At 43.0% G+C, this 19,105-nt stretch overlaps 1 protein-coding gene across 2 annotated transcripts in view; it reads left to right on the forward strand.

Moving 5' to 3' along the window:
• The window catches only part of TPP2 (tripeptidyl peptidase 2), a 54,229-nt gene that overhangs the window by 7,701 nt on the left and 27,423 nt on the right, over positions 1–19,105 (forward strand). For both annotated transcript variants that reach the window (XM_033051084.2, XM_033051085.2), the window contains exons 4-16: positions 414–518; positions 1,170–1,294; positions 2,000–2,163; positions 3,365–3,519; positions 4,464–4,540; positions 5,064–5,191; positions 7,042–7,141; positions 10,554–10,702; positions 10,830–10,945; positions 12,491–12,659; positions 16,503–16,660; positions 17,157–17,233; positions 17,881–17,987. In XM_033051084.2, the coding sequence (XP_032906975.1) occupies positions 414–518; positions 1,170–1,294; positions 2,000–2,163; positions 3,365–3,519; positions 4,464–4,540; positions 5,064–5,191; positions 7,042–7,141; positions 10,554–10,702; positions 10,830–10,945; positions 12,491–12,659; positions 16,503–16,660; positions 17,157–17,233; positions 17,881–17,987 (1,630 nt within the window). The remainder of the gene's footprint in view (positions 1–413; positions 519–1,169; positions 1,295–1,999; positions 2,164–3,364; positions 3,520–4,463; positions 4,541–5,063; positions 5,192–7,041; positions 7,142–10,553; positions 10,703–10,829; positions 10,946–12,490; positions 12,660–16,502; positions 16,661–17,156; positions 17,234–17,880; positions 17,988–19,105) is intronic.

Raw genomic sequence — 19,105 nt, forward strand, 5'->3', positions numbered from 1 at the left:
AATTTTCTTTTATTTCTGGTATATAGTCATATTTTACAGTTCTGTTTCTTAATTTTGTTAGAACACCACAGCATGTGATTTAGTAATATGCTTGGGCTGCTAGCCAGCACTTGAACACTTTTCTCTCTGATTTTTATCAATTTCTTTAATTTGATCAATTTCTTCTGGGATATTTTCAGAGCAACAGAAGGTAGCTTAGTGTTCCTCCTCACAGTGGTCTGTTGAGGTGAAAAGTACAGAAATTACTGATACCCCTTTTTTTTTTTTAAATTGTGCTGCAATTTTTGCTTATACTATTGTATGGAACTTTCTTAGCCATTGTCTCAAATCATAATTTTCAAATTATCTTTATAGACTTCATATTTTAAGATATATTTCATAATATATTGAGGATCTTCTGTTTTATTTTGCAGAAAGAGCGCAAGGAAAAGCTCTGGGATCCTGTTCACAGGCTGGCTTTAGCAGAGGCTTGTAGGAAACAAGAAGAATTTGATGCTGCTCATAGCTCTCCCTCACAGGTTTGTATTAAGTCTAAATTCATAAACTTGTTCTTTGCAACAATTTGTTACTGGTTGACAGGATTAAAATGTTTCATTAGAGATGAGTGAAGGAAAGGTACTTGTGAGTATTTTGGCAGATAACTTATCGTTGTATCTCCTGATTAATTTCGGAAGTCTTTATATGTGTGGTTGTTTGGTTTGCTTTGTGTTGTTCACTTTTGAGGATTGATGTCAAATATGAAAATGGTATTACTTGAAAAAAATTATGGGATATTTTCAGTAAGTTTTATTTTTAATTTAATGTTCTATTTTTTGAGGGCATCATCTTTGCTGTGTTCAAAGTTGACATTTTCTAAACATATTCTTTCTTTTGTAAACTGTGCATTATATCAATGAAATACCAGAAATGCCTCAGATACTACTTTATCATTTAACAGTCTTTAGGAAAATAATGGCTTTAAATGTTACATTTACAGAAATTAGAAAATAAAAATAAATAGTGCATTGTTGAAAGCCATTGAACTTCTAGAACTTTTAGATGTTTGTGACTCCTAGGATAGTCTAACACTCCTGAGAAAGTAATGGAAAAAATGTATAGCACTAGAAAATGTAGGATTACCTATCTTGTAATAATTTTGGAAATACTCTGAATTTTGTTCGCCTTATTAGGTAAATAAGCTAATAAAGGAAGAACTTCAAAATCAAGTGGAATTGTTGAATTCTTTTGAGAAAAAATACAGTGATCCTGGCCCAGTGTATGATTGTGTAGTGTGGTATGACGGTGAGACCTGGAGGTAAATGATTAAACTTGTCTACAATGTCTTATTTTTTACATAAAACAATAGCTTGCATCGAAGACTTGTTACCTTTTATATCTGCCCTCTTTATAGAGGTTTTAGGTATTTTTCACTTTAAAATAATCCTGCTGTATCAGTTGTTTCTTGACAAAATTCTGGTCCCAAATGAAGATGGGGTAGAATAAAGTCTTATTGAAGACAGTGTGATGTGATGTAAGCTTATGGGATTTTTCTTCTGAAGCAGAATAAAACTGTTTTGACTATCCATTGGTGATATGAAAAAAGAAACAAAACAGGTGTCTGTGCACAGACTCAGGATGTAAAATGGCACATTCCTTGACTAATAATGTGCATCATACAAAACAATAAAAGTTCAAATATTTGTGTACCAGCACTGAACATCTACCTTTAGTAACATTTCTTCCTGGAACTTGCATGAATTTTCATACTCTTGCTTTTCAAATACAGATTTATTTGAATTTACTAGTGTTTGAAAATCCAATTATTTAGAAAACTTCCTCGTTTCTGAATCTTAAGTATAAACAACCAAGTTTTAAAGTAGCTGCTTAAAGAACTATTTAAAGAACCATAAACATAGAACCAAACTTCTTGAAGTCTTGTGCTATGCTCAGCTGGAGAGTTTAGGTAACCAAAAGTCTGTAGCAGCTGGGACATCACCCTTTTGTTTATTTTTGTCAACAGAGCCTGCATAGATACAAGTGAGAGTGGTGACTTAGCTAACTGTACAGTGCTGAGAACCTACAAAGAGGCTCAGGAATATGGATCTTTTGGAACATCTGAGATGTTGAATTATTCTGTGAATATATATGATGATGGAAACCTCCTTTCCATTGTGACAAGTGGAGGTAAATGAGAATAATCTTAAGACCTTTTGCTGCTAAGTAGGTATCATAAGAAGTACTGATTTGGGTCCTGTTGCTGATACTTGGGATGGCTTGAGGCAGCTGTTGTAGTACAGCATTTGTAATTATGGCTTTTAAGGTCAATACTCATATTACCTGAACTAAATCTGTAATGACAGCTTGCTTGCAAACCAAATTTGCCTGCATTTTTATATGAAATATTTTCAACTTAATGTACGCCTAGAATGTGCATACTTAGGTACTCTTTAAAATGTTCCTGCATCTTAAAGCCTAAATTAAAGACAATCTTTTTTCAAGAAATTTTGTTTTGTTTGTTAAATATAGATTGATTGATTTTAGTTGCTCTCCTTTGTACTTGTGTACTTCAAGAATTTTAAATGTAATATCCATGAACAAAATGGGTATTGATCTTAATTTAGGTTTATACAAACTTTTTTTGTTATTTCAGGTGTCACTGTAGTTGTAGCTCCAACCACTCTGAACCTGTTTTAGAGTATTCTTTAAATAATCATGGTTTGTTTTGGAAGCAGATGGAATAGTTGGGATGGTATGGAATAAATTTGCTTTGAAAAATGCTCTTAATTACTCATGAAACTATCCCATCTTAGTAGAACTATATAAGCAGTTTAAGTTTCTAAATAGATGGCAAGTTTTTTGAGGTGTTCCTTTCTGTGCTTCTGTGCAGTTCCATTTTCTATTCTTGATCCCTGCTACCTGAGTTGTCTCTGGTGTAATATTCATAACTTTGAGTAAGAAGTGTTGAGCCTTCCAAGTAACTTTTGTTAGTGGAATTAAGTTAATACTTTGTTCTTCTTTTCCTGCTACCTCCTTTTTCTCGTTAAGAAGCTGTTTACTTTGTTGAACCTCATACAATTGACCTCAGCTTATTGATCCAGCCTGCCCAGATCCCTTTGTAGAGGGAGCCTTCCTATCCTCAGCCAGTCAGCACTCCTGTCCAACCTGTTCTTGTCCGCACAGTTACTGAGGATGCTCTCAATCCCCTTGTCCAGATCATCAAAAAAATATTAAACACTGTCCCTCTTTTGGTATCAGCAGCACTGGTGAATGGCCACTGACTGGATTTATGCGCTTACATCTCAATAAGGGAAAATTAATTGAGCTATAGCATATTGAATTCTTAGAAATGAAGTCCACTAAAATGACATACTTTTCATTTGCACAGGAGCACATGGAACACATGTGGCAAGTATTGCAGCTGGATACTTTCCAGAAGAACCAGAACGGAATGGTGTGGCTCCTGGAGCTCAGATTCTTGCAATCAAGATTGGTGATACAAGACTAAGTACAATGGAAACTGGCACTGGTCTGATAAGAGCTGTGGGTATTTCACTGAATAAATGATTAGTCTCAGTAGTGTGACTTAAGTGTAGAATACTGTGAAACTTCATACCCTACTTGTTTATAGGCTTTGTTTTTATGGTTCTACAGTATTTCCAAAACTACCATAAATTAAAAAAACAACCAAGCCACCCCAAAAAAAACCCAAGAAAACAAAAAACCCTCAAGCAAAAATAACACAGGCAAAACCCCTAAAAACAACTAGAATGTATTTTAAAGCATATTGTAAGACTAGCATTTTATTATAAAACAAGACTTCTGTTACATAGAGCACTTAGTGTTTCTCCAGTCTTACTGACTTGCGGTGTGACTAGCTTGATGCATGAGAGAAGTTACATGCTTGCCTGCTTGCTTAAGTTGTTTGTGTTGTCAGTGTATCTTTTATAGTTACTCAGATAACTATAGAAGACATACAAGTCTAGAATGCAGAGGATTATCTACCTATGTTGCTGCATTTGTGTTAACTTATTTTTAAGAAAATAAGAAAATTTTAAGGAAAAATTTTACCCAAGAAAAGGATCTGAAAATAGAAGGCTATATTTGTGGTCCATAGAATATTTTGATGTAGCAACATGAAAAATAATTTTTTTGCAACTTTTTGGAGTTCAACCAAACTGCACAGGAAAGGAAAATTTTATGTTATTAGACAATACTGATGCTGTCTGCTGTCTGCAGTTTTCTCTTAGGATAATAACTTAATTTATAGCTGGGAACTTGAATAAGGATTTTCAGGGAATAGTTTTTTAAATTTTCTTTGGGAAAATAGCACTTAACTGGCTGTGGTAAATTATTTTGTAGATTCAAGAGATTTAGCTACCTTTCTTAGATATGTAGCAAGTCAATTTAAGCAGATGTTTTCTGTCATTCCTGAAGTCACATTCCTTGAGTAGCACATATTTTGACTTCCATTTTTACTTTATCAGATGATAGAAACAATAAAATACAAATGTGATCTTGTCAACTACAGCTATGGAGAAGCAACACACTGGCCAAATTCTGGGTGAGTGGTACTGTCGTTGAAGTATTTTAATTTCACAGAGTTGGAACTGTATTTTTTGAGTTTTCTGTAAGTCAACTAATGGCTAAGAGTGAATTGTCCAGGTTCATATGATTCGTGTTAGATAATGTGCAGTATAAATTTTAAACTGGCTTTGAAAGAAGTAAACCCATTAAAAAAAATTAATTTATAGTATATACACTAATATATCATATATATCATATATAATAGGTGTATAATACATATACAAGTAGTATTTTAGTGTAATAAAGAATTTTTATAATTGCAATGGCACATGATGTGTGGGGTGTTTTTTGAAGACCTACGATCACTACACAGTGATCACTCCTTTTTGAAACCAGAAGATATTTCTGTACTGGAACCGCCTCTGCTAGGTGTGGGATGCAGGCTGCATAATATTCCTTGTTTGGTGAATGGTCAGAGGTTGTACTAGAAATGGGAGCTTTGTCCTGTGGAACAAAGCAATGTTGTTGAGTAAATGATTCATTGCTTTCTCTTACTTCAGGAGAATTTGTGAAGTGATTAATGAAGCAGTGTGGAAACACAATGTAATCTATGTTTCAAGTGCTGGAAATAATGGTCCTTGCCTTTCTACAGTTGGATGTCCTGGTGGAACTACATCTAGTGTAATAGGTAAATAATTCACTTAGAAAAAATTTTGACAGTATTCAACTCCTGTCTTTTCAATCTTTGTACTTTTGTTATCCATTTGATTGCTGAACTAAATCTAAAAAATTGCCTGCTGGGCTACAAGGTTAATTCTGAGAGAGGCACTTGCTCTATGCTTAAGTGTACAAATTTAGATTGTTATCTTCTTACAATTCAAGACCTTATTTATGTAGAAAAGAGGTGGGAGGCAAATGGTCTTGATTTAATGTACTTTGTATAAAATTTGCAAAAGAAATCTTTGGTCTGACTTATTTGAATATTTCAGGATTACTTTTGTAACTGTAAATGTCTTAAGCACACCACTTTGCTCCAACCAATAGCTGCTGGTAAATGCAACTTATGAAAATATGATTCTATGTTGGATTCTAATTAGTCTTCTGGAAAGTATTGCAATGCATTCTGAATTGCCAAAACTACGGTTTTGGATCATCTGTCTTTATCTGATACTCTGATTTTTATTTTTAGTGAAACAGATGTTTTTAATTTGGATAGAAAATAGTCCCATGTCAGGATCTAGACAAGTCCTTGTGGGGGAGGGATTTTTCCAGCTGCAGTGCCACTGCTGTACAAGCCTATTGCTGTCATTAAAACTCTTTTTCTGATGGGCTAATATATGATTTTGATATTTTAGTGGAAGACTGAGTTGTAAGATTTAGCAAAATGTCTAGAATTCAGGGGTAACTTCTTTAGTTTTAATTTTTATATAAATCATTTATTGTCTGACTAGTGCATTACACAGGATGCTTTTTAAGTCTCAGAATTCTTATGCAAGGAGACCAGTGTGTAGAGAGACTAGCATGAAACCTTGAAAGCTTGAGAGCTGCTATTCCAGGGCAACTAGTAGAATTAATGCTGATTACTTTCATAAAGTTCATCTGCTATTAATTCACTACTGAGACTGGGAGTTGGAACTGGAACTAACAAGCTCTTTTCAGGTCTGCACTGGCTTTGCTCTTACAGTGTATCTACTCTGTCAATTGAACTTAGTTGTATCACTCTAGAGACTGGGTGATTATTCACTCTGCATGCCAAATAGCTTGCTGCCGTCCTCCATCTGGAGTGAACCAGATAGTTTTTGTTTTTTGTGGTTAAAGCAAAATACAGCTGACAGGTTGACTTAGCTCACACAGACATGGGCCCTGCCAAATTTGTCAGCTTGTTATGCTAACTTTGTACCACCCGGTAGTGCTTGTGATATAAACAAAGTGGAGTGTTACCATTTTGAATAGGTAGATGACATAGTTGCAATTGCATCCTTGGCATTCTGGTCTACAAATGCTACTTGATCAGGCTTTGATGTAGTCCTTTACATACTCCGTGAGTTTGGAGTTGATACTCAGTAGGCTGAATCCTGACTATTTGAGATGTGTGGATGTGGCCATTTGCTCCAGGGGGTGTAGCTGGCATCATTGTGAACCAATTCACAAGGATTGCTCTGATGTGCAGTTGTTGTCGTTTGTGGCAGAGCAGTGCAAACAGAGGAAAGGGGTGCAGGAAAGAGAGAAGACATGTACAAGTTACCTGTTGTAAAAGAAGCGTAGAAGGTTATATTCCAGCTGAATAAAAGTGAAACTTGGAAGTTTGCATGATATTTTACTATTATACAGTGTACCCATCAGCATTGTTACTGCATAGCATGATGCTTTACACTTGTCTTGCAAAAATATCTGGATTTAATGAGATGGAAAATGCGTGTTTCTATTTTAAATGTCAAGCAAGGATTCTTCTCATAAAGAATTTAAACCACAGAAGTCTTTTACTTTAGTTTTTAATAAAAACTCATAACATCTAAAACGCTTGAATGTTTTTTACAGGTGTTGGTGCCTATGTGTCACCTGACATGATGGTTGCTGAATACTCCTTGAGAGAAAAACTGCCAGCAAATCAATACACTTGGTCATCCAGAGGGCCTAGGTAGGTTATATTCCAAGAACAAACTGATTACTTTGGGGTTTAGATGATATAACTCAAAATCTAAAATCACTTATACCAAAATAAAAGTATTTCTTTCCTATGGAAAGAGCTTAACTAGCCTGCTCTTCTGGCAACACCTTTGGTGTTCAGCTCTAGAGCTCCTGGGGGAGAAGGAATGGCAGGAACAGCACAGCCTGTATTTTTCAGGAAAGTATTTGGTTGCATAGCTATTCAAAGATGATAAAGGCTACTGAAAGGTTGTTAGGAAATTTGTTTGGTTCTCTTCTATTTCACTTTTTTCTATAGCGTTTAATTCATTAACTTAGTGTAGTGAAGTTAAATGTGCTTTAAGTGATGAAGATTAAAATAAATACTGTTGCTGCAGTGGTGTTACTTCTGCTTCAGTGGCATTGCTGTGATGGCATAACTTACTTGAGGGTTTTGCTTGAGCCCAGTAGAGGCATGAGTAGGCAGAAAAAATTACTTTCTATCTTACACTGCAGAAAATTTTCTGAAATATCTATAAAAGAAATTTTAAGGGCAATGTAAATTCCAATTTTTATTTCATGTCTCAGAATCCTCTGATAGTAATGTGGTATACAAACAAAGAAAACAATAGTAGCATCTCTTCTTGAGTTCTTGCCTTTGTTTAGACTTTGGAATTGTTCTCCAGCTGTTTTGGTGTTTGTATATTTACAGGCAAGTACAGTAATTTCACGACTATAAGGCGCACCCTTTTGACTAAAATCTCCCCCCAAAACCGGAAGTGCGCCTTATAGTCCGGTGCGCCTTATCTGATCTACAAAGTTGCGACATTTGCCACCCCGGAAGTGAGAGCCCGTCGGCATCGGGGCCTCCCCCGTGCGGGGCGGGTCCGCCGGCTTTGGGACCGCCCCCGCGTGGGGCGGACCCGCCGGCTTCGGGGCCTCCCCGCCGGCATCGGGGCCGCCCCCGCGCGGGGCGGACCCGCCGGCATCGGGGCCTCCCCGCCGGCATCGGGGCCGCCCCCGCGCGGGGCGGACCCGCCGGCATCGGGGCCTCGCCGCCGGCATCGGGACCGCCCCCGCGCGGGGCCTCCCCGCCGGCTTCGGGGCCGCCCCCGCGCGGGGCCTCCCCGCCGGCTTCGGGGCCGCCCCCGCGCGGGGCCTCCCCGCCGGCTTCGGGGCCGCCCCCGCCGGCTTCGGGGCCTCCCCGCCGGCATCGGGGCCGCCCCCGCCGGCTTCGGGGCCGCCCCCGCCGGCTTCGGGGCCTCCCCACCGGCATCGGGGCCTCCCCCGCGCAGGGCCGTCCCGCCGGCATCGGGGCCGCCCCCGCGTGGGGCGGACCCGCCGGTATCGGGGCCTCCCCGCCGGCTTCGGGGCCACCCCCGCGCGGGGCCGGCCCGCCGACATTGGGACGGCTCCCTTGCGGGGGGTGTTAAAGCCGCAGGGATCGTATCGGCTGCTGCGCGGGGGGGGCGAAAGCCGCAGGGATCGGATCGGCTGCTGTGCGGGGGGGGCGAAAGCCGCAGGGATCGGATCGGCTGCTGCGCGGGGGGGGCGAAAGCCGCAGGGATCGGATCGGCTGCTGCGCGGGCGGGGCGAAAGCCCCCGGAATCACGGCGGTTGCCGCGCGGGCGGGACGAAAGCCCCCGGAAGCACGATGGCCGCCGCGCGGGCGGGGCGAAAGCCCCCGGAATCACGGCGGCCGCCGCGCGGGGTGGGCGAAAGCCCCCGGAATCACGGCGGTCGCCGCGCGGGCGGGGCGAAAACCCCCAGAAGCACGGCGGCCGCCATGCGGAGAGGGGGAAAACCGCCAGAATCGGAGCGGCTGCCACGCGGGGAGGGGGCAAGCAGCTGGAATCGGGGCAGCGGCGGCACGGGGCAAGCCTGCCGGCATTGGGTCACCTGGAGCGCCAGGGAACTCCCGGAACAGCGGGGCCCTGGGGATCCTGCACGGAGCGGCGGTGGGCATAGCCCGGCCCTGCCGGGTACAGGCAGGCCCGGGAGCCAATGGCTGCCGGATTGAGGCAGGGCCTCGGCCAGCAAGCGTGCGGGAGGAGCTGGGGGCGGAGCCTCGCTGCAAAAAAAAACCCGGTGCGCCTTATAGACTGGTGCGCCTTATCTGATCTACAAAGTTGCAAAATGTGCCGGCTCCCGGGGGGTGCGCCTTATAGTCCGGTGCGCCTTATGGTCGTGAAATTACTGTATATTGTTTCAAGAATCTTACTGTGAATAATTGTCATGTTTTGTGTAGGGAAAAGAGAAATGTGCTCTCTGCCTTCATCTGAGAAAGGAAGATCAATCTGTAATTAATTTTGATTGACATATACACACACACATATATATAGATCACTTTTTGTGTGCTTAGTTACTGTGCCCTGTAAAATAGTCAGCTGACTTTGTTTTGGGTGCAATATTCAGATGACTGGAGAGTTCCTGAAGTTTGCTAGAGCAGTCTTGATGTAGGGATCAGTCTGTCCCAGTGACCAGTAGAGGCTTTCAGGGAGTTGTGCTGTGCACTGCTTGTTCAGAGGTGTCAGAATGCAGAACCTTTTTGTATATGGCTCTCATAAGATATAACCAAACATCACATTGCAGTATCATACTTGGAATATTCTGATTTTAGACATATGAAGCTATTAGTGTGGGGTATAAGTACCCTGAAATACCCTGACTCTCCACAGAACTTAATAGCTCAGGCACAGGGCTGTCCTTATTCAAGCAGTGCAATTTTTGTCTAATCAGAGCAAGAAAAATGGAGCATATCTGGCTCATAGAGTTGAAAACTAGATGTTACTCTAACTCTGCCATAGGCACACAGTTGCTCTGTTCTTAAATATGCTTGTGAAAAAAAAGTGGGATTTAGGGATCAGGCCCAGCTGATCCTAGCCTACCTCTTGACATTACTTTTGATGCATTCTCCCATTGCCCTCTTGTCTCAAGTAATTCAAAACTATACTTGGTAGTGAACTGTCAAGATGCAGAATTAGAAGTCTAGGTTTTGGATCTTTTCTAGCCTTTCCTCCCCTTTTAGTATTTTTCTTTAGAAGTAGTAACCATTGAATAGGCTACGTGGAATGCTAATTTATTTATTGAAGTGTTTATTAGGTTGATTTGTGTGCATTTTGTAATTCAAATCCCAGAAAGTATTCTACTGACTAAACTGAAACCTGGTGGAGAATATTGAAGAAGTGAAAATTTAGAAACATTTCGCTGTCAAATAGGCACAACTGATGATTAACATGACATTTTAAATTGTTACTTGGTGGCATGCATTTTCTTGGGTTTAGTGGGTTAATGGATTTAGTGAAGTAAGATGTAGTGAATATTCTCTAAAATGAACTTTTTTGTTTAAATGTACTGACAACTTTATCTTGAAGTGTGCAAAAAAAAAAAAAGTTGGTGTTTTAACCATTGCTTTTTAATGCTAGCACTGATGGAGCCCTTGGAGTAAGTATCAGTGCCCCAGGAGGTGCTATTGCTTCTGTTCCAAACTGGACTCTGCGAGGAACACAACTCATGAATGGCACATCCATGTCTTCTCCCAATGCATGTGGAGGCATTGCGTTAGTACTGTCAGGTAAAGTGCTGCAATGTTAAACATAGATGCATCATCTCAAAGAGATTAGATGCTTTTTCATCTTAAAAAATGCTGTTGCTTTCAAATTTTTTGTTGTATCCAGTAACACCCTTATTTTATATTTCAGGACTCAAAGCTAATAATGTTCATTACACTGTTCATTCTGTCAGAAGAGCTTTAGAAAATACAGCAGTGAAAGCTGAAAACATAGAAGTATTTGCACAAGGACATGGCATTATTCAGGTACATGCAAGCAAAAAGCCAGTATAATATAAATAACTGCTGGTGAAAAACTAACCCACAAAAAAAAAGACCACTTTTGAGGTGATATCACTCAGTTTGTTCCATGCTATTTGATTCTCAAATCTCACTGGGAGAGAGGAAGGGAATGTAGTGAGAGGAGAGGAGGAATGAGGTGGTTCTTCCAGTTTCAGCATGCAGTTACTGTAAAAAAAAATGTGGTAAGTGGACACATTCTTAGACTGATCAAAAAGATACATGGACATAAAAGTGGGATATAGGTTTTTATCACCCACATGTGGATTTGCACACCTGAATTCTGTCCTAATGTCAAAAAATTTTTGATGTATTGTCAGAGAGAGCTGAACTTGTTCTGTTCAGACAAAAACTGGGACTAAGTTCTGGGCAGGGAAAACAGATACCCATGCTGGTTCACAAAGAAGTACAGCTGCAGTTATTCAGTGAGTTTGCTGCACCAAACAGTGTGGGTGCTCATCATTTCCTTTCGACTTCAGAGTAGCTTGGAAATCTGTGATCTATATAATGAAAGCATACTGACTGACTGACTTATGTTCTTATGTTCTTACAAAGCTGGGCCTGGTTTTTGCCTATAGTCACTCCTGTCCTAGTCATACAGAAGTACTAAGATTTTTCTCTTGTGCTTCAAGATGCCAGATAGTAAGTGCTTAGCCTGAACTCATGTTATGGAGATGCTAGAATCTAGTAGGTAATGTCTGTTACACGCATCTGTAATGCTGAGTTTGATACAGAAGCCAGCAGTGGTGGTAGCCATATCAAATAAAAAATGAAATGCACCAATCATACTTGGTGTTTTAGTAGCCCATGATTAAAGCACATGTTAAAACATTAAAATTTATCTGGTAGACAGGGTGTTGTATGTCCACTTGTCTCAAAGAAGGGTGCCCTAATCTTCACTGGTGAAGGTACCTTGTTATCAAATAGAAGAGAATTTAAGATTTTTGTATTCAGTAAAATAGCAAGTGAGGTAGAAGGGTGTCTTTTTAAAACAACGTGTATTTGTCATGTGAGTTTATTGTGGCAGTTCATGTACTTAGACCCAGGGCTGGATTTCATGACCTGATTCTTTTCTCTATATTACGCTTGTATGGGCATTCCATTGCTTGTCTCTTTTGTATCGCTCAACTTCTTATTATATAAAAGTTTTTAATGTTTTAACTGGTGTTGCTCCACCTATGGACAAGTCACCTAAATTAGAATAGTAGGTTTGGGCCTTGAAGTCCTCTTCTTCAAAGTCATCTCTGAATAGGAATCTTTTATAGCAGAGGAGACTTGGCCTTGCTTATTTTCTTTAAGTTCTTGGCTTTCTGGGCTCTCTGTGGCCATGCAGACTGTGAAAATTGCCTCATTTTCTGTATAGAATACTATGCAATTGCACGATGCTCAGGTGGCATGTGAGGTACTTCACTGTTCACTGCTGTGCTTGCTCAACACTTCATATTGAAGAAAATATGCATAAATTGCTGTGAAGTTGAAATTTGTTAATTTAGAACTTGCTCTTTCTGACAGGTTGATAAAGCCTATGACTACCTCATTCAGAATTCATCATTCACAAGTAACATCGGCTTCACAGTTACAGTCGGCAGCAACCGTGGAATCTACCTCAGAGATCCAGCCCAGATACTGGCACCATCTGATCATGGGGTTGGCATAGAACCTGTCTTTCCTGAGAACACAGGTAGGAAAGAGCTTGTGTAGGTGGAGATGTGAAGAAATACAAATGTCAACTTGAAACAAAAAGCTGTAATAATGAGGAGTAGTAGGAATCTGCACTGCAAAAGGAGTCAATGTAACCCCCAAGTTCCATGGTAAAGGAAGATGTGCAAATAAACAACTTTTCCATTCCAACCTCAGACTTAAATCTGCAGAGCATTCAGATTGTTTGAAGAGACTGTTGCTTCATGCTTCTTCTCACTGAAAAAAAAAAAAATCTCTGTTCCATAGAAATTTAAAGTCAAGTTGGGGGGATAGGCAGAAACAGAGAAGAATAATCATAGATCCCTGATGCTTCATGAACTTAGGAGCTTCGGGGTTTTTGTTGTAGATAACTTTTGGCGAAGGCGGATGATCATTCTGAATATGAAAGCACTTACCCAGAAATTACTTTCTCATTTATTTAAAGACTATAAATTCTAGATTTTGACTTTATCTACAGTAATTTCACGATTACAAGCCGCACTGACTATAAACCACATCTCCGGGTGTTGGCAAACATTTCGTTCTTTGTCCATACACAAGCCGCACCCAATTACAAGCCGCTCTGTCATTCGCAGCGAGGACCTGCATGCAACAAAGTTGCCAAATAGTAACAGAATTGTGGGATGACGGGGTTTACTGGCTCGGCTGGGGCCATGAGGGCTCGGGGCTGCCGATGGGGCCAGGTGACCCAGCTCGGCGCTGCTGGTCGACGGGGCCGCTCGGGGCCGGCCGCCGCCACTGCTGGGCTCGGTCACCCCGGCCCAGCATTGCCCCGCGGTGGCGGGGGGACACGGAGCCCACCGGCACCCGCGGCAGTGGTGGAAGGCGGGGATGGAGCCCCCCCGTCCCGTGGCGGCGGCAGGTGGGGACAGGAGCCCCCTGCCTCCCGCGGGCTACGCTGCCTGAAGGAGGGAGCTCCCCCGCCTTCCCCCCCCACCACCGCGCTGCCGGCATGGCGCCCGGCTCCACCCATGGCGCAACAGAGTAACAATTTGTAACAATTACGTAAATGCGAGCTTTTACTGGCAGGTGCTTGACTCGGCACCTCGGTTTGCACTTCCGGGGTTGGACATGTCAGAAAATTATTCACATATTAACCGTTCCTGAGTGTAAGCCGCATTTCCAGTGTGGGAGCAAAATTTTAGTGAAAACAGTGCAGCTTGTAATCATGAAATTACTGTAAGTTTTTACAACCTGAGGAAAAATTTTGTTTAATGAATTACGCTTCCATCAAATAATTAATAAAGATATCTAAAAGCAGTACAGGAATTTATTTGGATTTTATTACTAAAAGGGTAAAAATAACCTGTGCAGATCAAAATAAGGTTTGACTATTTTTTTCACAAACCCCTTTGTCCTGCTTTATTTAATAAAAATTGGAACTCACTGAGAGACTGAATTATGTTGTATTCAAAAAGTGAGCCATGTGTGAGCTTGTTACTGAGTTTATTCCTTTCCTGAAATCAGTGGTCATCAAGTAGGTTGGCATGTGACAAAGGGATGAGTTTATTTAGGGGCAGAAAGGGTAGGAATTGGGGCTGACTCCAAATAACTTACAGTAGTTTCACGAATACAAGCCGCACGGATTATAAGCCGCACCCCCGGTGCCTCGACAATGTTGCTGTCTTTGTCAATAGATAAGCCGCACCCCGAATATTAGCCGCACTTTCGTTCGTCGCGAGAATCCGTGCGCAGCTTTCACAAATTGGCCAATTAGTAAGAGGATCGCGGCATAGCGGGCTTTACTGGCTCGGGGCGGGGCCAGGCAGGCTCGGCCCGCTCATGGTTGCCGACGGGGCCGGGTGGCCCAGCTCAGCGCCACGGCTCGGCGGGGCTGGCCGGGTGGTGCTGCCGCCGCCGCCGGGCTCGCTGGCCCCCCTCTCCCGTCAGCACCGCCCCGCTGCCGCGTTCGCTCGCCCGGCTGGCAGGGCTGCCGCCGCCGGGCTCGCCGTCCGCCCCGCTGCCGCTTTCGCTCGCCCCGCGCCGCGCCTCGCGAGCGCCGCGCCCGCCCCGCGGCGCTTTCGCGGTTCGCGGCTCGCGGCTCGCGGCGGCGCTTTCGCGGCTCGCGGTTCGCGGCTCGCGGTTCGCGGCGGCGCTTTCGCGGCTCGCGGCTCGCGGCTCGCGGTTCGCGGCGGCGCTTTCGCGGCTCGCGGTTCGCGGCTCGCGGCTCGCGGCGGCGCTTTCGCGGCTCGCGGTTTGCGGCTCGCGGCTCGCGGCGGCGCTTTCGCGGCTCGCGGCTCGCGGCGGCGCGCTCGCGGTTCGCGGCTCGCGGTTCGCAGCTCGCGGTTCGCGGTTCGCGGCTCGCGGCGGCGCTTTCGCGAGCGCCGCTTTCGCTCGCCCCGCCGGCAGGGCTGCCACCGCCGCCACCAGGCTCGCCGGCCACCCCCTCTCGTCTGCACCGCCGCCGCGTTTCCTCGCCCTGGCCGGCACTGCAGGCCCCCGCACCGCCGGGCTCCCCCACGCTGCTGGCCCCGATTCTGCTGGGCTTCCCCCGCTGCCAGGCAGCCCCACCCGCCGGCCTTCCTGCTTCTGCCATGCTCCCCTGCACTGCTAGCCCCAGTTCTCCCGGGCTCCCCCGCCCTGCTGGCTCAGGCTCTGCCGCCCGCCCCCGACACTGCTGGCCCCGCCTCTGCCAGGCTTTCCCACCTCTGCCGGGGCCGACCGGGCTCCAGCTTGGCTTGGGGCTGCCGCGGGCTCTCACTTCCATGTTGGCAGCTTTTAGAATTTTGTTAATAGATTAGCCGCCCCGGAATATTAGCCGCACTTCCGGGTTTCCACCAAAATTTTGGTCAAATTGGTGCGGCTTGTATTCGTGAAATTACTGTAATTGCTTGACAGCTTACTTTGCAATCAGTGCATTTTAAATTTAACATGTGATACACAATAATGGTTCACTGGACTTTTGCAGGAAATAAGCAATCTGAAACCAAGTAGGCATTTGCAATGGATGACTGGCACATAGTAGTTGTAGATGTTATTTCTGTGCTGTGTCTGATGTCTTCGACAAGACTGAGTTTGAGAGACTGTAAATAAGAATTTAGGGAGACTGATTGCTCAGTTTGTCTATTGAAGTTCTCTTTGAACTTTTATTGCTCCCCCTGAACTTATAATAGTGTTCTTTTCTCTACTTAATGTAGATGTGATTAAATGTCTGGAAATTAAGATAAGCTTAATTAGCACTAAGAAACAGGAAAAAAAATCAAAGTGTCAATAATCTTTTGAGCAGGAGGAAGCTGCTAATAACTAAAAAATTTTAACTGCCAGGATGCTTTTCTGGAAGCTGTGCTTTAATGCATAGCATTTACTGAATCTGCCAAATTGACTATTTGCAAAATATGACTAGATTTTCATAGTAATTTTAATAGATTTTACTTCTTGCTTAGAATGCTTTATAATGTAGTTTGATAATTAGCATAGCATTCAGAATCAACGTGATTGCTTTTTGTTGTATTTCTCTGCACTAGGCAACACTTTATCTATAGAAGGAAGTTTATACCTGCTTCCAGAGTGTTGTGAGTAACTGAAGTATTGTTTATCTGCCTACCTTTGACTTAGTCTGTTTTGACTGTTCCAGGGGAGCGAAATTTTAAAGCTGTTTCTATTTTATCACCTTTATTTTACTGCCTACTGCTGTTATTCTGTTTTGTTAAGTTGAAAGTAGTATAGAACATTCCCTTTGTGCAGAATCTGAGATTCAGGGACCCTAAGGAGTTGATTCCTATTATATTTTACCGCTGTGTATATTTTAATGGAAAATATTGTTACAGTGGACTATGTGCACGTTTGTGTTATTGAATTGTTTTTATAATTTGTTTCCCGACAGAAAACACTGAAAGAATATCTCTCCAGCTTCATTTAGCTTTAACTTCAAATGCTCCATGGGTCCAGTGTCCTAGTCATTTAGAACTTATGAACCAGTGTCGACACATAAATATTCGTGTGGATCCACGTGGCCTGAGAGAAGGAGTACATTATACAGAGGTATGGAAATACTGGTGTTATGAACAAGATTTTGTGCCCTTATGGGGTCTCTATCAACTTTCTATAGAACTAAATTTTAAGGAAATCAAATCTGTGAGCTTTACAGACCAGAAAATAATGCCACACTGTATTTCACTATAAAGACTTGAAACCAGGGTTCAGCAATAGTTGTGCTATACGATGTTGTATAGCACATGCCTGTAGAACTTTGAGTATCTGTGTTTGAAAAATAAAAGCATTTAGAAAATACTAGCCAAATAAATAACCATTGATGAAGTGTTTTTCTTTTGGTGAAATGAATCAAAATGGAAAAATATTTTTTTTTCTCACTCATTGTTAGTGTTTAACTGTTTCAAAGGTGACAGTGGTCAAATGATCTTTTATCCTCAGTATCAACTACAAAGATTCAAAATACTCTGCACCTAATTTAAGTTTAATGTTGTTTTCTATAGTTTGATTTTGATCAAAGATTTTGAGTTGTATTTTATTTTGTTAGGTGTGCGGATATGATACAGCAATGCCTAATGCAGGCCCTCTGTTCAGAGTTCCAATCACTGTTGTTATACCAACAAGGTGAGTAAATCCAGAACTCTGGGAGTTCCTGAGCTTTCTACAAACACCTGAAAAGATTCTCACAGCAGACTTATGCAGCTATAATGTTTTTTATAATTTTGGTCATGGCAGCAGTGTCCTGGTGTGCTTAGCCACAGTGGCAGCAGCTTCCTGGTCCATCAGCATACAGATGCCTTCTGGCTTGTTGACCAAAGTATCAATCAATGTACTGTTCGTATGTATAGGTCAACTAGAGTTTGGTTTTTCATTTCTGTCTGGTGAACTAGAGTACATAGAGCCAGAGGGCAAAACTGTTCTCTAACACGTTCATGGAGATATTGCTGCTTTCATACCTTAGTTCAGTTCAGTGATTCCCTTGGCCAGGAAAAGCAGATCCATTGAAAATGAGGATTCTGTGACACTTCTGTTTAAACACTGTAACTTCAGGGAGTTGGGGAAGATGTTTACATAGTGTCGTGGAGCTGACATCTTAAATCTTTTGGATACATTGTGCTGTCAGATTCTGTGTTAGGATTAAAATAATTGGTGTTAAAGACTAAATATGCTCATTGTATGCATTTTTAGAGTATTTTTGGATTTAAAAATGCTTCAGAAATTGGATTCACAGCTTGTTTGACTACTATTTGTATTTTCCTTTTGACATGCAGAGTAGATGAATCATCAAGCTATGACCTGACATACACAGATGTTCATTTTAAACCTGGTCAGATCCAAAGGCACTTTATTGATGTTCCACAGGGAGCTACATGGGCTGGTAAGAAAAATAACCACATTAACTAAATAAAAAATAGCATCTGTCAGACTTGACAAAGTTGGTTTTAAATACAGTAGTTTCACGATTACAAGCCGCACGGACTATAAGTCGCATCTCCGGGTGTTGGCAAACATTTCGTTCTTTGTCCATACATAAGCCGCACCCAATTATAAGCCGCTCTGTCGTTCGCAGCGAGGACACGCTTGCAACAAAGTTGCCAAATGGCTTGGGCGGTGAGGGCTCAAGGCTGCCGACGGGGCCAGGTAGCCCAGCTCGGCGCTGCCGCTCGACGGGGGCTGCTCGGGACCGGCCGCCGCCTCCACTGGGCTCACTCGTCCTGGCCCGGCACTGCACCGCGGTGGCGGGGGGGGCACGGAGCCCGCCAGCACCTGTGGGGGTGGTAGGAGGCAGGGATGGAGCCCACTGGCACCCACGGCGGCAGCGGCAGGAGGGGACGGGAGCCCCCCGTCTCCCCCCGAGCCATGGGGCCAGCAGGAGGGAGACCCCGTCTCTTCCCCGGGCCGTGTGGCCAGCAGGAGGGAGCTGCCCCGCCTTCCCCACCCACCACCGCGCTGCCTGCACCGAACCTGGCTCCACCCATGGCACAATAGAGTAACCAATGTGTAACAATCGGGTAAAGCTGGGTTTTATTGGCAGGTTGCTCACCTCGGCACCTCGGTTTGCACTTCCGGGGTTGGAATTGTCAGAAAATTATTCACATATTAGCCGCTCCTGAGTGTAAGCCGCATTTCCAGTGTGGAAGCAAAATTTTAGTCAAAACAGTGTGGCTTGTAATTGTGAAATTACTGTTATTTTGGATTCTGCCTGAATAAATACTAAAGGTTTTGACCCATTATATTTGTTTGGTTTTTAAGCTCTTAAATGAGTGATTTTGAGTGATTTCATGGTTTTTGGTATAGTAGGATCTTGATTCTAAGTCTTAAAGAAACCAGCCAATAACAATCTGAAATGGTTGTGTATACCTGGAGGAATGCCCCATGTTTATGGAACAGTATCACTGTCTGACGCTTACCTAGTTCTTAAGGTGTATGGATGTAGTGTTGCAAGAAGTCATAACTGAAGAAAATGTGATTTTTGCAATGGGTAAAAAACTCATA

This window comes from Catharus ustulatus, chromosome 2 (assembly GCF_009819885.2).
Source record: "Catharus ustulatus isolate bCatUst1 chromosome 2, bCatUst1.pri.v2, whole genome shotgun sequence".
Taxonomy (NCBI): Eukaryota; Metazoa; Chordata; class Aves; order Passeriformes; family Turdidae; genus Catharus; species Catharus ustulatus.